Source organism: Mus pahari, chromosome 11 (genome assembly GCF_900095145.1).
Source record: "Mus pahari chromosome 11, PAHARI_EIJ_v1.1, whole genome shotgun sequence".
Taxonomy (NCBI): domain Eukaryota; kingdom Metazoa; phylum Chordata; class Mammalia; order Rodentia; family Muridae; genus Mus; species Mus pahari.
The window spans coordinates 23,123,542-23,136,063 of NC_034600.1; the positions used below are offsets into that span (position 1 = coordinate 23,123,542).

The 12,522-nt window shown below is 40.9% G+C and overlaps 1 protein-coding gene across 2 annotated transcripts in view; it reads right to left on the reverse strand.

Annotated features, from left to right (window-relative positions):
- The window catches only part of Rasgrf2 (Ras protein specific guanine nucleotide releasing factor 2), a 224,423-nt gene that overhangs the window by 100,251 nt on the left and 111,650 nt on the right, over positions 1-12,522 (reverse strand). For both annotated transcript variants that reach the window (XM_021208621.2, XM_029544116.1), the window contains exons 13-15: positions 7,860-7,942; positions 3,449-3,697; positions 2,618-2,880 (exon numbers count right to left, since the gene is read on the reverse strand). In XM_021208621.2, coding sequence (XP_021064280.1) covers positions 2,618-2,880; positions 3,449-3,697; positions 7,860-7,942 — 595 coding nt within the window. The remainder of the gene's footprint in view (positions 1-2,617; positions 2,881-3,448; positions 3,698-7,859; positions 7,943-12,522) is intronic.

The following is a 12,522-nucleotide window of genomic DNA, read 5'->3' on the forward strand; positions in this document are numbered from 1 at the left end:
TTTTCCTCTTAAGACTGGCTTCAGTGTATCCCATAAGTTTGGGTATGTTGTGTCTTCATTTTCATTAAACTCTAAAAAGTCTTTAATTTCTTTCTTTATTTCATCCTTGACCAAGTTATTATTGAGAAGAGTGTTGTTCAGTTTCCACGTGAGTGTTGGCTTTCTATTATTTATGCTGGTATTGAAGGTCAATCAGCCTTAGAATTGAGAATTTATTGATACATAAATCTGACTTGTTAATTATACTGATCAAGAGTTCTACTTTACTAGGTTACTGGGTGTTGTGGCAGCTGACAGAAGGGTGGACAGTTGTTGGGTGGGGCTGGTGTGGCAGTGACCCACCAAGAGAGTTGCAGCCTAGACAGACCACCGAGTTGAGATCACCTGGCTGCAGCCATGTGGTCCACCGGTGCCTGGCAGTAGTTGGAGAACTTGGTTGTTCTTTTTAAATATTTCCTACAACAGGGATGCTCAAATGCTGGTGTTGGATAGAGCCCCAGTTACATGTCACCTAGACTTTGCCTCATTACTTCCAAGAATTCACCATGATTTTGCAAAGCCTGTTGTTTTAATGACTTTTTAATTATCTTCGCCCTTCCTCCTCCTGAATCACTCATTTGTCAATTTAAAGAATTTCTTTTAAAAAAAAAAAGCTGCCACTTTGGATGATGACAACCACTCCAGTTAAAATTCCATTAAACACTTCACCCAGCAAGCTTATTTAAGTGATCTGGGGGAGACAGCACATAGAAGCTTCAAGCAAGCAGAAAAGCAACAGTCTGGCCCTCCAACTGGGTGGCGCCCTCCCCTGATACCTTAGTGCTGTCTGACTTATTGCTTGATTTTTATGCTATCATCAATAAGTAACTCAGTTATATAAAAGGGGGAAAGCTCTTTGCTAATGCAGCTATGAAACTTGCTTGTATTCTTCACAATAACACTGGGTTTTAAATACAAGAGACTGCCTTTAGAGCTCCATGGGCCACAACCCTGAGGTTGACTATGCAAGTGCACCAAATACCTGTGAAAAGCAACCCAGGGAAGGGAGAGTTTATTTTAGTTCATGGTTTTGGGTTCAGCCCATGGTACTAGGGAAGTTGTAACTGTAGGAATGTGTTGGAGTCCATCACTCTGTGTTCACAGCCAAGAAGCAGAGAGAGATGGTTGCTGGTGCTCAGCTACCATGCTCCTTTTTATTCAGTCTGGTACCCCAGCCCACAGTTTGTATGGTATTCCCACATCATTTAACTCAGTCTACACACTGCTCAGAAGCATCTCCGGAGATGATTCTCCACCTCATAACATTGACCCTCAATGAAGGAGGATGGACAGGAGGAAGAACTTGACCCAACGTGGCTTTAGATAGCCACGGGTAGTTATATCATAAGGTTAGAGTAATTGTGATAAAGCTTTTATCATTGTCAATTGGTTCTGAAATTATTGTACTGGCATCTTGTGAATTGAGAATTTATTGATACATAAATATGATTGGTTAATTCTAAGCTTCTAGACTTTTGTGTCTACCAAGTAAATGGGTGTTGAGGTGGCTGACTTTGGGTGGATGGTCACTGTGTGGGGCTGGTGTGGCAGCAATCTTTCAAGGGGCTTGGGACTTCTGGCCCAGAGAAACAGCTGAGTTGAGCTCATGCAGCTGGAGCTGTGTGGTCCGCAGGTTGCCAGTGGTAGCCTGCCAGTCCTTTATTTAATATTTACCACAAAGCTGCAGCCTAGTAGATGAGAGAGTATAAAGAGCATGCTCTGGAGAGAGACTCAGAAAATGACTTGGAGGATCTGCTGACCTTGGAAGGAGAAATGTACTTCATTCTGTATGCATTCAAAGCCATGTGATAATTCACACTCTAAAACCATTTTAGAGCCATACATGGTGGACTCATGCCTACAGTTCTAGCTCTTAGAAAGTTTGAGGCATAAGCATAGCTATAAGTTTGAGAAGAAAAGCCTGGGTTATAAAGTAAAACCCCACCGTAAAGTTAACAAAATTTGGCGGAATCATAAAAAATTAAGTTTCTGCTTTGATTTGGCTCACTATACCTTTAACATAGCCTGACACAGCTCCTCCCCCATAACTTTTACGCAGCCAATGGAGATGAAGAAAACTGTGAATCCAAGTGATTGGACAAGAGCATTCAAGGCTTATCTTTTAGATAAACTATCCTGGTAGACTCATTAGCCAGTCATCCTTAGCCAAAACCACAAATTTCCCAGTAATCTAATCTCCTACCAGTCCTCTGTTGATGACTAACTGCAACTAGCCTTGACTATAGAGAATGAGGAAAACTAACAGCTACTGGCTGCTCCAGGGCAAGAATCTGCAAGGATGCTCTATTGAACAGGCATTGTATGCATCCGACTTTCTATGTAAACATAAGAAAACAGCTTTAAAAACAAGTAGCTGGGATTTCAGAAGGAATGTTAGGGGAACAGGCAGCCACAAGTGTGGGATGTGATCATGTCAGTATGCTGGAGAACACACTCTGAATACTTCATCTGGGCCATCTATTCAGATTCCCATGGGGCCCATCTTCATCCTCTTCTTTGACCCCTGACTTTGCTCTGGAACAGAGAGACCCCTTGTTAAAACCCAGTGGTACTTTACCAGTGTGCGGTGGCGGGGAGGCAGCGGGGCTGTGGGTGGTGGTGGTGGAACTACTGGAAGATGAGGAATTAGTCAGGTCCAAGGCTCCGATCCTTGAGTTCAAGGAAGATGTCAAAGACAGCTTTCTGGCCCTCACTGGGGAGGATGTTCTGGACACAGCCAGAGGAGGTGGGGAAGAGAACTTGCGACAGAGACGTGGGGATTTTCCATCTACCAAATGTTCTCTGTTGTTCTGGCTTGTGGCAAAAAATAACTCTAATGACCTAAAAAGAAGAGCAGATTAACAGATCGTAGACAAATGAAGACAAGACTCAGATAGCATGCAGGAACACACTCTCAGCTTTTCTACATCTGATGGTCTTGATCCCACTGAACTGCTACTGCTGGATTTTCCTTAATCTATATGCTACAAGTGCTCCTCGTGTCCTTGCTAGGAAAACACAGACACTGTCCAGACTGTCTGGTCCCTTGCCACTAAGGCGTGGTGAAGTCTTTAAAGTAAAGGCCAGTAGCATTCCATCTTAGAGGGGTGGGGAGTCTTGCTACTGAGTCAACAACATATCCCTTTCCTCAGATGATCCACAGGTATATTAGCACTGAAGAGCATGTTTGCCAGTAATAATAATGGTAATAATAACAGCAATTAGTAATGATGGTGACAATGTTAAAATAAATGAACCAGCTTCCAAATATTCATGGAGCAACTTCAGGTCAGTTGGCGACTTCAAGACCTTTAACTTAACAACTCTGCTGATAAAGTAAGGTCAAAGGTCAGCCAATAGCTTAGGAGCTGCTCGCTCTCAGAGACTGATATCCACAAAGCAGGAGTACCTGACAGGAATGGAGGTGAAAGGCCTCTTGTAGATGTCTGAGAGCTTTGCCAGCACTACGGTGGCTGTGGTGAAAATGCGGTAGGTGTGCAGGAAGGTGTTGAGGAAATCGATGCTCAGAAACCGCAAGTCCGTCAACCGCTCCAAGAGACGCTCCACGCTGGCGTAGCGGATCTGGGGCACTTTGCAGGAATTGAGTGTTTTACTGAAACAGATGTCAGTGTCGTCTTTGTGAAGACGGGCATCAGACCTACATGCAAAGCAGGAGCTTGTGAGCAGAGCTGGCTAAGCTTCCGCCTGAGCCACCGAGTGCCGCAGCGTTTGTAAACACACACTCAAATGAGGCTTCCGGTGTCGTCCACAGATGACAGAGCGATGTTCAGGTGAACGACATGCCACAGACGCGTTTGGGAACACTATGTGCCACCAGGACGTTCTAATTTAGGGAGGCTAGAATGAATTATAGGGGCTGTGATGACATGTGATTTTGGTGAGTGGATTCCTTCTTGCTCTAATTCAATCGTGTTTTATTAGGCGATATCAACGTCAAAGATTTCTCATGCACTTAAAGCAGAATTTCAGTAGTGTGCTTAAAACAGAGTAGTGACAAGCCCTAGTGTATGGAGGAAAAAAAGGTGACCATTCGTGCTGTGTAAAATATTAGGATACATTATATTAAAAATATGTAATACCAGTATTATTGTGATATTATAATGTGTTACTATCTATTCTTAACTTATTATGCCCTTTCAGTATTTTCTAACATTTAACTCCTCATCCTTTTTAACATTTTTTCCTTTTATTTTACTTAACTTTTAATTTTTCCTTTTATTTATGTATTTACTTCATTATATAGTATATTTATTATATATCATGTTATATATTATATCTATTATGCATTTTATTATACATTTTATTTAATTTACATATTTACGTATGTGGGGAGACACATGTGGAAGTCAGAGGACAGCTTGCAGGAATCAGCTCCCTCTTTCCACTGTGTGGGTCCCAGGGGTCATGCCCAGGCCACTGAGCTGCACATACCTTTCTCCACAGTGCCAGCTTGCTGGGCCCTCTCATGTTTTTCCTAACTTCTTGAATTGAATGCATAATTGATTATTTTAGTCTTTCTGGGTTAATATACTTAAAATTTTAATATAATTTAACTCACAAATTAGCATGCTAAATTTGCATTCTGTTTTCAATATTCTGCAATACAAAAAATGAATTCTTAAAAAAAAAAATACTGTCTAATAGTCCTGTGAATACCACCTAATACTGGCAGCATGTGAAAAACTCTACTTCATAGTTCTGCAAATCCTTCATAGTCTGCTGGCCCTGACTTCGCATGAGGCTGTTCACTGGTGGCCTTGCTAAGAGGGCCACTGGAATGTTTCAGCCTTCGCTTCCTTCCCAGTTCTGTTCCTCTTCAGGTTAGCATCGGAATAGGACATTGGCAATGCTGGCTCTCACTGCTTTGTTACAGGATGTGTGTAGGGTTCACTACTTTGTTAAAGGATATCAAAACAGGGCCCATGCAGTTTTTTGAGAGCCAATTTCTTGCTAAGAATCAGACGGTGTTGTTATGAGAGCTCCCTGCCTAGGCCTTTTAAGGCTTTGAAGAATTTTCAATCATATATTTATTTTCCTTAGATGAGCAGGAGTCAATAGCATTCTCTGCTTGCTCTAGCACAAGGCATATGTAGTGTAGGAAGGAACAATTCGCCTGCACCATGAAAGAGCATTTCAAATGGCCAGCCTTCCCTGCAAAGGGCCTGGCCAAGGGTACCTTGTTAACTTTATTCGAATTATTGATTTTGGAAATATACTAGTGGGTCTTTGGAGTTTTTTTTTTAAAAAGTTACACAGCTCTTTCATCTATTTACTGCATGATCCCCAACCAACAGCAGCTTTCTGACTCATTTATCAAAAGACCCGAGTAAGTTTTATGAATTAATCAGTCTGTCATGAAATGGTTGAATAAATTAGTCATTTTTTCTTTCACTTTTTCCATCAGAATCTCCATTTTCAAAAAAATGTAAATGTCAGGTATTATTAAAAGGAAGGAAGCCTCAGTCTACCATCTAAAGGACAGTTTTCATGCAATGGCTGTCGCTATTTTGCATTCTAACCAGTTTTGAGCTTTGCATCATTTTCACTATAATTAGTTTGTTCAAAACACTAGGAGGAAAAAAATGTGTTACAGCCAGCATGAGATTAAGTTAAACTAATTACAGAGCTGTCCTTCAAATTCACAACCGCATTTTCATTTTTAAGAAAAGAAATTAAATATTATCAAATTACTTAATTTTCTTTTATTACAACAACAGGCTCTCCCATGGTTTCCTGAGGGACTCACAAGAAAGCCACAGTGTGTTTACTTAAACCTCCAATAATAGCTGCCATAGCAGCTCCTTTATGGTAAACACATAAAAACGCGGTCTTGAGAGATCAAAGCCAAATCGCCTATTATAATTGACGAGTTTCAAAAGGAAGCAAGTATTTATGATGTCACACCAGCAAGAAGATGTAGCTGTGTTAGGATGTTTTCCTCTTCCAGCGGCTGGTAGCCATGGAGACAGATGCACAGGGAAACAGAATTACAGCCCTTAAGCTGTACTTTCCTGACTGAAGAGAACCAGTGAGGCTGGCGAATGGATAAATTATGAACCTTCTTGGTGCCTTAGGACAATAGCAAGTGAGGTGTGGAAGTGTGGCTGGCCAACAGTTCTCTCATTACCGTGCCACTTCTGGGAATTCAAAGGCAAAAACATTTGGTCTGTGTGAAAGTGGTTATGCAAATGAGAATGGGCAGGTACCTTGTCATGGTAGGGAACAGTAAATGTGTGTGGCATCAGCCACAAGGGTCAGACACACAACCTTGCCTTGGGTTCTACAGGCTTTGAACCTACCAACAGTGCCTGACTTACCATTATGATTCTAAAGCAACATGGAATCTCAAATACATATTGTATGTGAAGTCAGAATTCTCACATAAAAAATTAATAAGAACATCCTATTCAAAAATTAAAACATAACTTAAACCTGACCTAATATTCCATTCTGGTTCTGAATATTCAGGTATTTTAATTAATTCAAAAAGAAATTTACAAGTTAAAAATCTAGGATTTAATTAAATCCAAACAGAATCTTTGCTCTAGAGTTTAAAAAACAGCTCTCCCAAAATATTTAAAAATTGACTAAAATGTAGGAGGCTATTTTTAAATTTCATTGTAATATTTTCCTGGTATTGTGTTCTCTGCCTTCATGTGACGCTCCTGTACACAGGGACTATGCAAACATGACTCTGAGGCTTGCGCCCATAGGTAAGGTTGCAGTTTGTGTCAGCATGACAGACAGCTCAGACCTGAAAATATCCACACAGGAAAGCATGAAAGAAACGTTCTTATTTTCAAATAACTTAAAAAAATGTTATAGCCAAGTTGTTTTTAAAGAAGACAGTCTACTCTAAAACTGTGGGATGCAGGGAACTGGGGAGATGGCTCAGTGGTTAAGAGCACCGATGCTCTTCCAGAGGACCTAGGTTCAATTTCCAGCCTCCACATGGCGGTTCATAACTGCCTCAACTGCAGTCCCAGGGGAGCTGATGTCTTCTTCTGGCCTCCAAGTGCACTGCATGCATATGATGTACAGACATACATACAGACGAATACCCATTCACATACATTTAAAGCACGAAAACAATGTGGAACAAAAATAACCAGACATAAAATGAGAATGAAAGATAATTTCTTCCCCACTTTCTAAGTTTGAAAATGAAAAAATACGCAGGCTCAAGACTTGACACAGAGGGCTCTGACAAGCCTAGTTGGTAGCTGTTGGTATAATTCCTCATTCTAACTATGGCCTCCTAGTGATCCAGGTAAGCTGCAGACTTGCTTTGTGGAAGAATGGACAAGATGGCAGCCTGAGCAATGGCCTCTGAGCAAAGCCAGACACATGCAGTGAGCAGATAATGCCACATTCATGCCATGATGCTCATCAGGTGTGGTCAATGTCTGAACCTGGCTCTACAGCCAAATCTGAATGAGAGGATTCATACTCACTGGGACGATGCCAATAACTCAGCCACACTGTCATCTAACCCCCGACCTTGAGCAGTTTTTAGTATTGACTTGAACATCTTGACTGGATTTGTGTCCTGAATGAGGGTATATGTTAATAGCATGAAAACAAATCTCAATGCTAGCTGCCCATGTGATGTGAATCTAAAAAGGCATTTGATATCAGTTATTGTTAGTTACAGGGATTTAACATGAATTACTTCACTCTGGCACGATGTATGCTCTCCAGAGGAGGCGAATCCTATTGACAATATTCTGTTCAAAGCTTCTTATCCCCTGCTGATCTGATCTTGATGAAAATGGAAGGTAGAGCATTTCTGCACTTACTTAATCATATGTGGCACAGTGACTTTGGAATTCTCCTCGAAGACTATAGTCATCAATCCATTACATCGTATATTGTCCACACACTGTAAAATAATAAAATTGTAAAAGGTAATTAAGACCCATGTGAAAAGTGGACAAGTCATAGATTCCAAAAGTCAACTTGATTCCTCATCTGTTTGTTTTACACACACACATTCATACACACACACACACACACACACACANAGAGAGAGAGAGAGAGAGAGAGAGAGAGAGAGAGAGAGAGAAGAGCAGATAGATGCTACATGTTGATAAGCTAATTCAACACTATGAACATAATCAAGCTGTATCAGCTAAATGCATAACAAATACCAGTAGATAGCTAGAAAAGCTGTATTTTCCCAGAGTGGTGATGATGATAATGGTGATGATGATGATGATTATTATTATTATTTTATGTAGCTGAGGAATCAAACTCAGGACCTTGCACACACTGGGCAAGCACTCTTCCCCCAGCTCCTCGGTTTCCTAGAATTCTGAGTCACGATGTCACTCAGTCACAGTTCTGTGTCACTTACAAACACTATCTGGGAGGCTTGTAACTTCTGCCCCAGCTATGCTCATTTCTGCCACCATGGGCAATGTGGAGTAGCCAGATTGTAAATGGCATTTTGGATGGAAATCATCGCTCTCACTAGCAAGCTGTGTGCCCACGTCTCAGGTGCCTTTTTGCCAATAAATTCCCACATTTTACCAGTTTGTCTGGCAGTTTCTGTTGGCACCACCTTGGGTTGGTGAGGGGGCAGAGTGTGATGTCTTATGTGTCTGCACACTTAACCACTTTTTCTGTTTTGTAAGAGAACTCGGGAGCTTTGGTTAATTCCCCATTTTATGTGTGTATATGCCCTATTGATTTAAAACCTTCTTTTGAAATTACTTGGCATTAAAGAAGAATTCATTCTGAATAATAAATATTCCTTTCGGAGAACTAACTAAAAATGAGAAGTACACAAATTTTAAAATCAATTCTTTTGCTTCTAGTTACAGTGATACCACACAAAGTTCATGACAGCAATTAAATGGTGTAGAGAATGCCATTACAACATGACCTCAGACAAGCCTTAATTTCATGTCCTAGCCTGAGTCCCAAGGCCAGGTGAAAGAACAAAGATGTGTATAAGAGATAAGATCAGTGACTGGTCCAGTTCATCTATAAGCCATTTTCATGTTTGTTTTTCTTCCAAAGGTGATTTTCCTCAAATCTTATGTCATTATTTAAGATACCAGGAACAAGGGATCCACGCCGGAGAAAATGAAGTTTTCCTGTATGCATTTCCTTAAACATTGGAAATAACTTTGAGTTAGGTTTCTTCACATAAATGCTCATTTAGCTATCAATTTGCTTATATGTGTTTATAGGTAAATTTAGGCTCCACATGATACCTACAAGGTTGATGCTAAAAATACAGAAGACAAGTCAAGATAAGCCAGGACAGAACAGATTTGTATAAAATGCAGAACACAATGAGATAAAGCCCAGAGTGAAACCACAATACAGGCTTCATGTCTAAACACTTGCTATAAGAAACCCTCAAAGTAACAGGGTTATTGGGCACCAACTCAAAGATATACACACACACAAAAACCCCACAGAATTCATAAATTGCCAGAATTCTAGTGATTCCTAGTCCAAGTCAGAGAGGAAAAATAGCTTCTCTGAGAAAATATCATATAATGCTGATATTAGAAGCACCTTCAAATCCAAATGAACACCCTGTGCTGGACTCCAGAGAATATGGTCCAGAGGTGGCTTCCTTCTGCGGAGCTGAGTTCAAACACAGGCCTCACCTCTCAGGTCACTCCTCTTCAGGGGTAGAATAAATGCTGCTACACATCCCATTCCCATAAATCTTGGGCCATCAGAAGGTGGGAACACCCTGTCCCCAAGTCCTGAAACAGCAGCATAGTATAGGCTCGGTTTTGAAGGTGTTTCCACCAGTGAGAAAAACTGCTGTAGGTTAGAATACTCTTGGACCTAAAACACGATGACAGGAGTTCCCAGGGCCTGGTGGCGATGTGTGTTGGTGACGCTGTGCACAATTCATACTGAAGATGAGCACAGGAACAGCAGGAGGCGGCTGGAGTCAGGCAATGGGGAAGAGAATCTTGAACCTGGACTTATATCCCGAAGGCTGATGGGAAGCCACCGAGTGCCTCTAGGCATTCCCTGACATTGGGGATACACTTCTCATTGTAAAGGGGTTGGGGGAGCAGAGATCCCATTGGGGTCACTAGAACAACATTCTGAATTGATAAATGAAATGATCTGTGCTTTCTAGGAGGTGAACTGTGGAAAGGCAAAGTGAGGTATTTTGAAGAAAAAAAATAAGATTACTTATAGCATAAGACCAAGAAGAAAACAATGGCAAAAATCAAAGATGACCATACTGTAAGATAATTTAATTTTTTTTTGATGCCAATAAGGATGATAACGATAATGTCCTTTGCCCTTTGATTAAAAGAGAGTTTAACACAAACCAGCCTATCTTTTGACTTGTCAAGAATAACAAGAAGTTGCATTCAACATATATCCTGAGGTCTTCACAGAATGGATGCCTCAGAGTCTCACATATTAAATACTTATTATAAACTGGACTAAGTTAAAACACTCTGATAAAAGCATCTCTCTGGAGAAAGGTTTATTCTGGCTCACAGTCCACGATACAGTCCCCGATGGTCAGCGAGGTCAAGACATCAAGAGCTTGAAGACAGTGGATGGTTCTGTTGCATCCATACTCAGGGCACAGACAAAGGATGAATGTGGGTGAGTGTTCACCTCCCTCCTTCCTTCCCTCCCTCCCTCCCTCCCTCCCTCCCTCCCTCCCCGATTCTGCCATTGCTTACAATCCAAGCTCCTCTGCAGAGATAACTGTCCTGTTCATGATTAAAACAGGTATTCCATGGAACACAGGGCCCCCAATGGAGAAGCTAGAGAAAGTACCCAAGGAGCTGAAGGGGTCTGCAACCCTATAGGTGGAACAACAATATGAACTAACCAGTACCCCCTGAGCTCGAGTCTCTAGCTGCATATGTAGCAGAAGATGGCCTAGTCAGCCATCATTGGGAAGAGAGGCCCCTTGGTCTTGCAAACTTTATATGACCCAGCACAGGGGAAGGCCAGAGCCAAGAAGTGGGAGTTGGTGGGTAGGGGAGTAGGGCGGGGGGAGGGTACAAGGAACTTTCAGAATAGCATTTGAAATGTAAATAGAGAAAATATCTAATAAAAAAATTAAAAAAAAAAAAACAAGTCTTCCTTCATCAATTAATCAAGCTAATCCTTACAGGTATAAGCAGAGGCCCACTTTCCAAGTGATTCTAGTTTCTACCAAGTTGTTTCTTTTCTTTCTTTCTTTTTTATTTTGGATCAATTTTTTTTATTTTCTTTATTTACATTTCAAAGGCTATCCTGAAAGTTCCCTATACCCCCCACCCTGCCCCTGCTCCCCTACCCACCCACTCCCACTACGTGACCCTGGCCTTCCCCTCAGCCCACTGTTTCAAATTCACTTCTCAATAGAAGACGGGGTGGAGGTTAACATTTATTTTCTTATCAAGCTCTGAATTCTAGCATGGGGTAATCAAGAAAGGGTTTTGTGGTAAGAGGCTGAAAATAGCCAGAGAGAGGAAGGAAAGATCTTTTATTTCCTTCAATTACCTTTCCAACTACTCTAATAACTTCCTTCTCTCCAGTGTCCCTGACATACAATGAGGATGCCACTCGAATAGCAAGCACAGGAAGTGAGAGAAAGATGGTGTTGGCCACTTGTGTAACAACGGGCCACGTTCCCTCATTTTCTTTATATATATGGAGAGAGAGAGAGAGAGAGAGAGAGAGAGAGAGAGAGATCATGTCATAACAAAGAATCAGTTTTTATCCACTCTACCTCAGCCAGTTTTCAGCTTTTATCTCACTTCTATTTAGGACTTTGAATGACACAACAAGGCACCATTTTAGACAAAAGCTAAGCTACAATAGAATTTGCCCAGGCCAGTTTATATACAAAAATAATTAAAGCGGAAGGTGTGGCACAAACAACAGATGCCCTGTATCTCTAGATTCAATATCCATGTTTCAGTAAACTGGATGAGAAATACTGAAGGGAAATTTCATCTCTATAAACATCCAGTTTTTTTTTCTTGCCATTAATCCCTAAACAATATAGTCTAGCAATGATGAAGCAGCCGGTAGTGTTACTTTAATCATTATTTCAAGTGCTGTCAGTGATCTAAAGATGCTGATTTTAAGGATGCAGGAGCTGTGCCCAGTTTGTATGCAAACATATCAAGAAAATTGAGCATCCTTAGATGTTGGTATCCTACAGAACCTAGAGTTAATCAATCCCACAGATGCAGAAGGGAAAGGGACTTCATCATTATGACTCATGTACCTTAGATGTTGGTGAGAAATGACTGTGCCTGAGGAAAATGAGTACAATTTTTCTAGCTTAGAAGAAATGTGCAATAAATAAGCAGAGTGCCAAATGGCTTTGTCATCCTGAATTAGTGTGAATTGCAATAAACCTTGAAACTAATAGGATAATAAATAGGATAATAGAAGTGGTCCTGTTCAGTTTAATTCATTAAAAATGTTTTACATATACTTGTGTGTGTGTGTGTGTGTGTG